At 45.0% G+C, this 12,361-nt stretch overlaps 1 protein-coding gene across 5 annotated transcripts in view; it reads left to right on the top strand.

The window, feature by feature from the left end:
- si:dkey-172h23.2 (uncharacterized protein LOC393772 homolog) overlaps positions 1-10,127 on the top strand; it is a 46,198-nt gene extending 36,071 nt beyond the window's left edge. For 3 of the 5 annotated variants that reach the window (XM_049717028.2, XM_049717030.2, XM_049717029.2), the window contains exons 20-38: positions 119-269; positions 361-497; positions 604-750; positions 855-1,111; positions 1,206-1,331; positions 1,454-1,571; positions 1,724-1,972; positions 2,038-2,114; positions 3,126-3,307; positions 3,587-3,669; positions 3,744-3,932; positions 5,170-5,322; positions 5,969-6,042; positions 6,370-6,414; positions 6,603-6,653; positions 6,752-7,024; positions 7,146-7,325; positions 7,444-7,732; positions 7,899-10,127. In XM_049717028.2, the coding sequence (XP_049572985.1) occupies positions 119-269; positions 361-497; positions 604-750; positions 855-1,111; positions 1,206-1,331; positions 1,454-1,571; positions 1,724-1,972; positions 2,038-2,114; positions 3,126-3,307; positions 3,587-3,669; positions 3,744-3,932; positions 5,170-5,322; positions 5,969-6,042; positions 6,370-6,414; positions 6,603-6,653; positions 6,752-7,024; positions 7,146-7,325; positions 7,444-7,732; positions 7,899-7,951 (2,834 nt within the window). In that variant the 3' untranslated portion in view covers positions 7,952-10,127. The remainder of the gene's footprint in view (positions 1-118; positions 270-360; positions 498-603; positions 751-854; positions 1,112-1,205; positions 1,332-1,453; positions 1,572-1,723; positions 1,973-2,037; positions 2,115-3,125; positions 3,308-3,586; positions 3,670-3,743; positions 3,933-5,169; positions 5,323-5,968; positions 6,043-6,369; positions 6,415-6,602; positions 6,654-6,751; positions 7,025-7,145; positions 7,326-7,443; positions 7,733-7,898) is intronic. The other 2 variants (XM_049717032.2, XM_049717031.2) reach the window with 2 other exon arrangements.
- Positions 10,128-12,361: the final 2,234 nt, after the last annotated feature.

Genomic DNA, 12,361 nt, shown 5'->3' with positions numbered 1-12,361 from the left:
TGAATTATTTTTTTTAAATATTTTTCTATTTCAGTTTTAACTTAAATTTTAAAAAAATATTTCTAAGTAATATTTACATTTATTTCAAAATACTAACTGAAGAGTTTGCTCCGTCCAGCATGCGGGACGAGGGAACGCCCCTGGTCAGCCGTCTTGTCCCCGGAGGACCACACGTCTATGACGTTGCCGCAGTCGCGCCGCCACACCAGCCTCATGCCTTTCCACGGCAACAACTTGTCCAAAAGTCTGTCCATTAGCAACATTGCTGGGTGAGCTGGGCAGGACGATTCCCGCCATGACGGTATCTTGTCGTAATATTTCTGCATTGACTTGAGCGCGTGTGTGTGTTTGTGTGTGTAGTCCAGTGTTTGACGAGATTCCCATCAAGGGCCTGCGCTATCTTTCCCAGTCCACCGACTCGCTCAACAGGACCAATCAGGTCACAGAGTCCATGGAATCACTCACCGACGAAGGTCATTACACACCATCGCAACCATGTAAATAAATGGAGACCGATTACGATGCCTTTATGAGTGATGCATTTATTTAAAAAAAAAAAAAAAACTGATGGTAAACTGGAAGTTTGGCCGGTGCTCGTTGCAGGGACAGAGATGATTGACAGCCAGCTGATGGGCGAGTTTGAAGGCGAGGCTAAGGAGATGGAGGCCGACTCGTGGAGTTTAGGAGTGGAGCAGCAGTACCTGCAGCAGCTGGACCGCAATGTGGTCAAGAGGCAGGATGTCATCTACGGTACATACATGCCACCATCTCACTCAAACCTTCTGGATGATGAAGCCATCACGTCCAAATATGTTGATCAGTTCTCGACTCATTTTTTGATATTTAACGGGCAGAGCTGATGCAAACGGAGTTGCACCACATCCGCACGCTGCGCATCATGTCGGAGGTGTACAGCAAGGGTCTGCAAAAGGAAGTGCAACTGGAGCTGCAGATCCTGGAGCGGCTCTTCCCCGCCCTGGACGACCTGCTGGAGCTCCACACGCAGCTTCTCCTGCGGCTGCTTGAAAGGAAGCGCGAGTGCCAGGCAGAGGTCGGGCGCTCGGAGCGAGGCGTCGTCGTCCACCGGATAGGGGACATCCTTCTCAGCCAGGTGAGGGACACTCATCACGTTCACTTCCCAACCAAAACAGAAAAAAAAAAAATTGCTTCCACATCACTAACTTTGCAACTCGTTATTTGCCAAGTTCTCGGGATGCAACAGCGAAAGCATGAAGAGGATCTACGGGAGGTTCTGCAGCCGCCACAATGAAGCCGTCAACCTGTACAAGGACCTTCTGACCAAAGACAAACGCTTCAAGGCCTTCATCAAAGTACGCCCATCTTATCTTCTTCTTCCCCAGATGGAGTTTGTCAAACGACGGAATTCACCCAGAGGGACTGCTTCCAACCAATTACGCCACAAATTGATGGATGCTCTCTTTGATTCATTTAGAAAAAGATGAGCAGCAGCATCGTTCGGCGTCTCAGCATCCCAGAATGCATCCTGCTGGTGACCCAGAGGATAACCAAGTACCCGGTGCTGATTCAGAGGATCCTGCAGCACACGAATGGTTAGACGAATGCCGTGACCGGCGACCCTCGAGCTCTTCATTCATACAAATTATGTTCATCTTTCTATAACGGGGGTGGAAATCCACAATGTGGACAAAGCAAAAAAAAATCTTCATTGTAGATTTCCCTTTTCCCATTTTCCTGGGTGCAGAGGGCGACGAGGACTACGAAGGGCTGTCAGAGGCGCTGCGCCTGGTCAAGGAACTGATCGCCGGGGTGGACGGCCGCGTGAACGAGCACGACAAGCGGCGGCGCCTGAAAGATTTTCACAGCCGCACCGACAGCAAGTCCATCATGATGATGAAGAGTGGGCAGATCTTCGCCCGCGAGGACCTGCTGCGGCGGCGCCTCGTCCACGACGGCGCGCTGCAGCTCAAGAGCAGCCAGGGACGCCTCAAAGGTGACGATACTTAATTCCCTAATCATCCTAGAAAACGTGTTAATAAGTTCTCTCTGTCTTCTCAGACGTCCACGCGCTGCTCCTGTCGGACGTCTTGGTCTTTCTTCAAGAGAAGGACCAGAAATATGTCTTCGCCATGCTGGTGAGTCGGAAAAGAAAAATCTCCATCGCAAAACGAAATACACCAAATTCAAGTGTTAATATTTCAAATGATATAAAAATATTTATGTGGATACAGTGTTTTTTTTAATCATTTTAATCTTAAAGATAAAAAGAAATAGTAGGCCATCTGGGAAGTATCACAGACAAAACTTTGTATGCAAGAATGTGTGGGGGAAAAAAAGAAAAGTAACTTGTCATACAATTAAATAATGCTATGCCATGTATCACATAGCCACAAGATTTTTTTTCCACCTTGCACCCAGAGTGAGCGAGAGAAGGGGGATGTGGTGACCTGCGGCAAAAAAAGCCACACTCATCATCGTGAAATTGCCCGGCCATTTCTGAGCGCCTGCCTTTAAAAAGACAAATAACATGTTTGGGGATCGGAGGGCAGCCTTGGGCAAAAACACGAGAGGTGGTGGAGCGCAGACCTCCGCCAAGTTCAAACCATCCTAAAATTCAGCTCCCCTCACGGCGGTAATGCATGAGTTTTCTGCAGCGCCATCTGCTGGATCTGGTGGGCCACTGACCCACTTGGCCCCGAGCCGAGCGGTCTGTAACTCGGAAAAAATAAAACAACTCAATTTGTTTTTAATTTTCCCTCGGCGCAGTTTTGTGTTTTTTAATGGAATTCTGCAAACCAACTAGCGTGAAAAACAAACAGCGACATGCTTCCTCGTGGACCATTACCAACAGCAACTATCTTTGGCCATATTGATTAGAAGTGTTTTTACAATACTTAAATTTTATTTCCCTTGTGGATGAGGACTTTTACTATTTTGTATTGTTCTCCATCCTTGTTTTTATTTCCTTATTCCATCCAATGCTACTCTGCTTGTATTCCCCTGCTCACTTTTGATGCTTCCTGTCATTTTTTTTTTCATCACCACATTTCCTGCTCACTGCCTCATCATCATCGCCGCCATCCCTTTCTCATGTCATGTGTTTTCCTCCTCCTCCTCTTCCTCGGACCTCCCACCCACCCCGGTAGGACCAGCGCTCGACCGTCATCTCGCTCCAGAAGCTGATTGTGCGCGAGGTGGCCAACGAGGAGCGCGGCCTTTTCCTCATCACGGCAGGCATCGAGAAGCCGGAGATGATGGAGGTGCTGGCCAGTTCAAAAGAGGAGCGCAACGCCTGGATGCAGTTGATACAGGACGCCATGCAGTCCATGTGAGTACCCCCCACTGAACAATTCGATGGACACTACAAAAATCGAATCAGTTGTGATGTCGAAAAAAAAAAATCAAATTTAAGTACGACAATGTCCAGTAATGCCATTATTCACAGGTCACTAATAAATACTAAATTGGTCTATTTGTATTTTAAATCTCTGCAATCCATTTAACTGCCAGCTGTATGAATAATCTCAGGCTGGACTTGTGTTTTTATTCATGAAAAGTTCTGTGAAAGTTAAAATAAAAGTGAACGCGTTGTCGTCGTGCGGCACAGGGAGAGGGACGAGGACGAGGGCATTCCCAGCGAGACGGAGGAGGACAAGCGACAACTGGAGATCAAAGCCAAAGAAATGAGAGGCGAGTTAGCAAATGAATCCAAAATGTCCTCTGCTCTTCTGGCAATATTAAACTGTCCTAAATCCCTCCTTTAGATTTAATGAAGCAGAAGGATTCTGAGATCATGTCCCTGCTGGAGGAGAAGGTGCGGCTCTTCCGGGGCATGTGTGAGGGCTCCAGCCCAGTGGAGGAGGCCTGCCGGCCCAACGAGCCCTTCTTCAGGTCGCCCGGCGGGCCGGAGCCGCCCAGGGGGGCCTGCATCATGAAGGACGCCCTGCAGGAAGGTAAGCGGAGGAGGCTTAAATACCGCCGATGAGTCTTGTGCTTGGTAAGGATGCCCGAAATGTTTGTTATTGCTTCCAGGCCCTGCTGCTTCTCTTCTAAATGCAAATTATTCTCACACTCCATTGTCCTTAAGGACACAGCTGCAGTCAAGACTGGTTCTGTTTCTCCGACAACACAATTCGGCAAAAGTGACTTTTAATGTCTTTTACACCGCGCAACTTCCTGCGCGCTATGCTAGCACATGGAGAATGCCGCGATAAGGATTCGGAGCATGGCTCCATAGAAATAAATGGCACGGCGAGAAATTCATGATGGCTTCCATGATGTCACGAGCTCCTTTTCCACTTCTCACCCTGCACATCACACGTCAACGGAACATCTAAAAATAGTCCAGAGGTTCCGAAACAATTGTACACGACGTACTGATGTGATTCCGTGCCTGATACACGTGCCGTAAATAATGGCATGGTCCCTCTTACCGCGTTTTTATGATAAATGCCACTTTTATAGATAGAAGAGAGAACCTGAAGATGAAAAAAAAAAAAATGTCATGCTCAGTCATAAACCGGCGCCGCGTCGGCAGCATGATAATCATCAGGCTCCTCTTTGCTCCATCTGACCTCCCCCTCCCTCCCTCCCCCCTTCTCTGTCTGATTTTCTATATCACGGCCGAGTACTAAAAACCTCGTCCTCCTTCACGGTTGTCTTTGTTTGTTAGCATGTAGCCGTAGCAATTAACGGTAATGAACATCGCGAGCCGACGTACAAAACCATCAATTCAAGGCCTGTTGAAGATGTCTCGTTTGGTTCTTTTGCTTTTTTGCACGCGTTCCGCCTCATTTCATCCGAGCACGCCAGCGTTATTTCCACTTGATTAAAGAAAATACACGTTTGCCCCCCCCACCTCCCTTCTCCTGTTAAACAACAATTTAGGCGTCCTGAAATTATTCACGGCGCTTCACTTTCTTCACATTGCTTACAACAAAATCGGACGTTTTCCCTTCCAAGTGGCTCGACACGACAGCCCATAAGGCCGCGTATGGCCAACATGGCAGCCGCAGTAATACGATTACTGACACACACACACACACACCGAGGTGAAGTCTCGTCAACATATTTGAATGTGAAGTACGTGGAACAGGTTGTTGCCTGGCAACGGCGAGTGTAACTCCGTTAGGCGGATGATTAGTTTACTGACCGTACATTGATTTTTGTCTGCGTGTGTGTGCGCAATAGTGGAGACGCTGCAGAGCCTGGTGAACAGCAGCCTGGGCGGAGCTATGGCCGGCGTCCAAGACGGCGGAGGCGGAGCGCCCGGCTCGGGGTGCCTGCCCCGACGGGCCGAGACCTTCGGCGGCTTTGACAGTCACCAGATGCACCTCAGTAAGAGTAAGTGTGCGACACGCAACCAAGAGGGAACCAGCAAAGTGACTCGTGTTCACTTTTTTTTATTGCGCCATTAATTCAAGGTCCCACCTTTTTCAAGATAATTTGAGTTGGAAATGCCCTGGAAGCAATTTCCTGAGCTATTAAAATCAAAGAAAGAAAAAAAAACCACCTGGAAGAGTAGACAGCTGGATTTCTCTGTAATATTCAATATGAGAAGAACCTCTATTGGATTGCTGTTTGACTTGAATTGAATATGGAAAAGGAGCTTTGCTTTGATTGGTGCTAAGCTGTCTCCTGGCGGCCCAGTATTCATCGAAAGCCGTTCATTCATTCAAGTCTTGCGAGGTTGCAGGTGATGCCGTTTTAGCGCCGTCGTCGTTTTACCTGAGTCGAGTGGGCTTGAACTAACCACGAAGAGAGAAAGATGTGGCACTCTTGCTCCCATTTCAAACGGCGTAAACATCCAATTCAAACAAGCTCGCTGACTCATTTGGACCGACGCTATGCATAAAAATGTGGGAGGGGGAGGAAAAATATTTGGAAGTCGTTTAAGGACTTTATGCGCTAAAATATGTTCAAGGAATGTTAGCCTCTATCATGTCGCTTAATGAGATGGTTCCTAATCTGTCTGTCTGTCGTCCTGCAGACGGAGACAAAGACGAGAGCGAGGACGCCGTCAGGGACCTGCGGAGGACTGAATCCGACAGTGTCCTGAAGAAGGTAAGGTTCATTTATTCTTAGATGATTTTTTTTTAATTGTTTCTTTTTGTTTTGTTTTTGTCAAAGACAACGCTCGTCAACTGTGTATTATTGTATTTAGTTCTTTCGCCCGCAGTGTCATGAATAACGGGCACAGATTACGTAATCATATTAATAGCCACGTAACTTGGTGGTTTCTTGTAAATTTGACAGTTTTTCGGTCCCCGCTGTTACATAAGTGTTACATAATGGGTCTCCTTTTTTGTACAACAGGGCAGGCACACGCAGACACTCAAAAAGCACCCACACTCGCTGACACTGATTTTTGTCTTGTGTGTATGTCGGCAGGGAGGAAACGCCAACCTGCTGCAGCTGCTCAAGAGGAACAGCGAGGTAAAGAAGCCACTTCCCGTCGCTAACCCGATTAGCTAGGCCGCTGTTGACATGGGAACCAGCCAAGTTGGCGTTTTCCACCTCTGTGTAGCTTCGTCTCATAGGACACTTTGACACACTGTCCGTTTTGTAAATGGTAGATCACTTATAAATCAATATGTATTGATTATGTCAATCTTCACCAACAGCAGGTGCTCCACAGCGTCTCCAACCTGCACTTCCTGCTCAGCACGCTGCAGGTAGGACACCATATTTATTATTTTTGTGTCTTTTATAGAAATATTTAGTTGTCAGAAATAAGCCAATGTTGATGATTTTTTTTTTTTTTTTTCCTCAGGCAGTTGTGGTGCAGCAGGACAGCTTCATAGAGGACCAACGTCAGGCACTGAGCGAGCGTTCGCCGTCGGCGTGCTCGTCGTCACGGCCCTCCTCGCGGCCCAGCTCGTTGATCGAACAGGAGAAGCAGCGGAGCCTGGAAAAGCAGCGGCAGGAGCTGGCGACGCTGCAGAGGCAGCAGTCGGCACACGCCGAGGAGCGGCGCCGGCGTGAGAAAGAGTGGGAACTCAGGGATCGTCTTCTTGGCGACAAGGAGGCCATGCTCAAAGTACAGGTATGTGAGGTCCAAGATGAACAACAGGAACATTTGACTCGGCAAGATTTATCGAAATAATAAATAAACATACATATAATAATGTATGTATGTATAATAAATGAAGCGGCCGTCGTTGCAGGAGGAGGGTCTGTCCAAGCAGCAGCGGGCGCTGGAGGACGACCGGCGGGAGCTGGCGACTCGGAAGGAGGACTACCAGAGGGACCTGGAGAGGCTGCGAGACGCCCAGAGGAAGCTGGACAAGGACAGGGAGGCCCTGCAGAGGCAGCTCGACAAGATGAACGAGCTGCGACGCGCTGAGGTAAACAACGGCACAAGAAGGAATGTGTGAAACGTGCCACGTTATTATTCACGCTCGCCGCCACTCGGGCTGAACGATTGCATTTGCAACATCATGCAACGTGACGGTCGATTTGCAGCGGACTCCCTCCACCGCTTCGGAAGAGTCCCAGTTGGCGGGAAGCTGCCAATCTCTAGATCAGGACCCCGCGGACGTGTTCTCCTCGTCCTCCTCGTCTTCATCGTCGCAACGCTGCAAGGCCAAGACGCGCGGCCTCAACCCTTTCACGTCGTCATCATCCGGGGCGAGCGTCCCCAAGGGCGGCGAGGCCAACACGCAGCTCTCCAAGAGCCTGCTACAGCTGGCCAAGAATCGTGGCAAGGAAGGCAAAGACAAGCGCAAGAAGAAGGTCAAAGGACAGGCCGCAGGTACAACTCAATCCGAGTTAGAAGGTGTCTTTGGTGTTAATATTCGTGAGGTATTCATTGCATTTTATTTAAAGAAAGCTCAAAACTGAAAAATTTAATAAACACAATGATGGTCAGCAGGTAAATTGTTCTTTTGTCCGTAACATTTTAACATTGTCAATTCCAGAGCCCCAGCAACTCTCAGAGGCTCCTTTGGATGGAGAGATCTTTTTCTGCTGATTCTCATCCTCCTCTTTCCTCATCCTCGCTCAACGGCAAGACTTTCTCGCTGGCCTCGCAGCCTCTCGCCACGCAGGAAGCGGCGGCGTTCCACCCACTTCCCTGTCCTGGTGGCGCGAGAGTTGCTCCAAACTTGCAGCATGTAAGCAAAGCACCACCACCACAAAATGGCCGCCATTGATTTTGACCCCATCTTTCCATACCTCCTCTCGTAAACAAACTCTTCGGCTTGTGTGTTGATTGGCGAGCGTGCACACAAGTTGTAGTGATGCGTCCAAATGGCGCTGGGCAAACAGACGGGAATGTCAACAAGCTCCATATGGCCGCCGCCGCAGCCTGAGAACAGAAAGCAATTTCGCTTGAAAACACCGCGGCGGCTGGGAGCGTCGAGGGAAACATGCCAAAATAAAAGAAAGCATACTCTGTTAAAGACAAACTCCACGTCGCTTTACTTTGAAAAGCCAGTCGCGGGCACCGTCAGCCAGTGGAATTATCGCAAAAGTTTTTATCGTTGGCCGTTAGCGTCTGTCCGTTTTGCCGCCAAGCACTTTGCTTACCGTTTTGTTGTTGTTGTTTTTGGTAAAACTTGAGGAGACCATCTTGGTTGTTTTTTTTAAGTGGCAACAGAGTGAAAAAACATCTCAGACTTACAATTCAGTCACAAAATGTTGCCATGCCTTGTTTTATTTGCGCTGAACCTTGTCCAACCAAAAGAGTCTACAGTCCTGCCGCATTTTGCGCTATAGGGCCTTTAAATACAAAACAAAAATCCTGATCAAAATCTAAAAATGATCAAATTCTGTTTTTTTGTTGTCTAACAAAAAGCCTGTTTAGCCAAATGTTGTCTTCCCCCCCTAAAAAGCATTCCTTGTTTTTCTGAATAACAAAATTCAGTTACTTGTTTTATTCATGTTGAATGTTGTCCAATGTGATTCTGCAAAGCAATTTTAATTTCACCCCCAAAAAGTACATTCCTTGTTTTTCTGATCAAAATCTAAAAATCAAACTTAGCTTTTTTAAGTCCATACGAACGAACTCGGCAGCAAATCAAAATTCTGAGATCCACGTTTTATTCGCGTTGTACGTCATCGTTCGAGAAAAATCACCTGCTGCCAAATTTGGCGATTTCATTTTATTCAAAAACATTTCCTTGTTTTCCTAATAGAAGATAATCACTAATTAACTATGTTATTATATCCTATTTGGCCAATATGAAATGAGATTCACCTCGTTAACACGCTTTTGAACTTAAATCTGTTTGTTTGCATAATACACCACCAAATTTAAAGACTTTTTTTCATGTACATTTTGTTTTTGTCTTAAAAAAAGCAACCACAACGATCCCAAAATTTGATTTGTAGATGCTTTTCCATCGGACTGCTCCGCTAAACCGCCTCTGAATTTAATTCTGTTTGTTAGTGTTGAGTATGTAATGAAAAGCACAAACTGTTGTGTCTTTTTATACTGAAAAAAAAAAATTCTGCTTTTCCAAAGAATAAAAAAACTTCGGACATTTACTTTCTACCAAATTGATTTAAGACCTTGACTTCTGGGGGTTGTCTGCTAAATAAATAAATAGCTAAAAAGTCACAGCATTTTGGTGATACATTGGACAATGCCACTAACCAGATTATAATTTTATATGACTTGATCTGTTAGTTACCTGCAGGACAGGTAAAAGGAGACAGGAAGTTGAAGCGACTATTTTTTTTTTTCTTTCTGACTTTAATGGAACGCTCCAGAACCACCAAGGGGCACTGTGGATTAAAACGTTTTATTTTATTTTTTTTTGTCTGTGACCTATTTTAATGCATAAGTAACAATGAGCAGAAGGCACCAGCTTTATTGTGGAAGGACAAATAGAGCTTCTACTTCCTGTAAGGGACAATCAAGACTCCGCAGAGCCTTTCTTTCTTCTGTTTTCAACGAGCTAGTGGCAAAATGCACTAAAAGATGGAAGAGCTTGCTTGTTTAAGTCTATGTGAAGTAAAAAAATAATAAAAAATACAAATGTAAATATGATTTATGTATAAAACAAATCCAATGTAAAAAGTTGCTTTGTGATTTATTACAATATTTTTTAAGGATGTTTTATTTATGTTCTATGTTCCCCCCTTTGGGGATGGTAAACAATGTAAAGTGATCTCTCACCTAATAAAAAAAAAATATATATATATACGAGATGTTTTTGATTGAAATTTCAGATTGAATGAAGAAAATTCGGGCTTTATTGAAGAAGTGAGCATGAATATGGTGAGTGATTAGCTTCTGCATGCTATGCTAATGTTTAGCAAGTGTTTGGATGCTGATGCTGTGATGAGTGCGGAACAGATGGACTCTACTGTGATGGATGCCTTCCAATCAGCTCTGAAGAGATCAATGAATGTTTTACTTAGAGCTTGCAGTATTGATTTAATTTCCACAAGCAGCTATACCTCCAAGTTCTTCTTTTTTTGTCTAAAGCTTTGCTTTAGATAAAAAAATTTCAATCGTAAAAATTTAGAAAATTATCGTGACGTCATAGTATAGACATTTATTAATGACCTAATCATGACGTGTATCATTTTTCAAGTGACTCAATTTCCTTGTCTATAAATAGCAACAAAATATCAGCTTTAAATCATAAAAATGTACTCCCAAAAACCCATACCAGTCCATTTATTGTATCGTTTCAACTCTTGTTGATACCAGCGTCACCTATTTAACATTTCAGTCACATTCTTTGGTGTAAAGCGTTTTCCCCTCCGTCAAACACAGCCCTGAAATTGAGCATGCAGCAAACACATCCTTGTCGTTTCCTGAAGGGAGGCCACAGATGCCCTCCCTTCCCTGTCATGCCTGCCATGACTATGTCGACCAGTAGGGGGCACTGTGGCAGTGTGGCCTGTTGATTTTGCTGCAGTGAGCCAAACAGAGCGGGACAACATCACATGATATCTGACTTCTCTCAGGAGGCTTTTTGGTGGCAGCGAGAGTGTTTACTGATGATAATGCAATTAATTAAAGGGCCAATCATTTTAGCCGGCGTGTGGATGTGTCGTATTTGTTGGGTGTTCTCACGCTTTGATTTCCACAGATGCATTTCGTGCCTCAGTTTCTGAACACTTAATTTAAACAGTAATACTAATTCTTCGTAAATTCAGCCATTTGGTTTGAAGGCCTCTTCTAAAATTGACAGCAACAGCATTGTCTTTTTTTTTTTAGCTGTAGTTAGCTTTTCGATAATAAGAAGACCCACAAAAAATAATTAACCCATCCCTGAAGAGACACCAAAATATTGTCAATATTGATTCAAGCACACCAAATCTGACTCAGCAGCACCTTTCGGAATTCTTTGAAATGCAGCTTGGCAACATACAATTGAGCTGTCATGTCTATGATCAGTTGACCTGCAAAAAAAAAAAGTCTGCCTTGCCTTCCTTTTTGAATTCAAGCTGACATTTTAGGATCATTTCCACGGTTGCATCAAAAGCTAACACTTCATTTGCTGTCTCTCCCCTCTCTCTTTTGCAAGTGCATTGGTTTCATGTGGCGGCAAATCAAGTAGTCTGTTGCTATTAGCAGCGCGGGGTGGAAGGAGACAATGGAGGAGGTGGATGAGCGGGAGAGGTTGGCCGACTGAGAGCAGATGAATAGAGACAGCTGTAAGCACCGTGCATGCGCATCGCTGGCAAGATGGATTGCATGACAACGCTTGGGGTGAACCTCGCGAGGTGAGCGTTACCTCTCTCTCTCTCAGGTTTACAATATCAAAAAAAATAGAAATAAAATCATTTTACGTTGCGATGCGTGACAGAAGTGCGTGTAAAAAGAAGTCGTGTGTAATTACTGCAATAAATTGTATTTTGGCCCTCATTTGGGGGATTATAGCATGTCTTCACCTTCTGCCAAGCCATCATTAGGCAAGGGAACTTTATTCAAGCATTTACAAACAGATATTTCAAAACAGAAATAAAAGGTAGCTTACTTCAATTACGAAAAGAACATACAGTGCAAGAAAAAGATTGATTTCCAAATATGCTTCGAAAGACCTCAATCAGTCATTGCGGGTGGTAATTATAATTTTTTGGAAACTTGCATTTAAAATCATTCAGGGCTGACTTCATTTTTGTGTGCAGCATAAGTTAAATCTTGCTTCATTATGTTTGCTTTGAATTCTAAACGCCACGATTCGACCCGAGTCTGCTGACCTCTTCAGAGTCACCCAAAAAAGTCTTCAAAACCAATTTCCTTTGAAGCAGCCATCATTTAGTAAACTCCGACATTACCTCCTTGCAGCTATCTTATCAGCCAGATTAAAGTAGTTCAATTTGCAAATCAACAAAATCAATATTACATCACACGTGTGGAGTACTGCACAAGTTCTAGGCCTTCATTGCTCTTTAAAGACAACAAAAATATCACTGTTCA

The sequence above is a fragment of the Syngnathus scovelli genome, chromosome 4, assembly GCF_024217435.2.
Source record: "Syngnathus scovelli strain Florida chromosome 4, RoL_Ssco_1.2, whole genome shotgun sequence".
Classification (NCBI taxonomy): Eukaryota; Metazoa; Chordata; class Actinopteri; order Syngnathiformes; family Syngnathidae; genus Syngnathus; species Syngnathus scovelli.
Note: the sequence above shows the minus strand (reverse complement) of the source record. Positions and strands in the feature narration are given on the sequence as shown.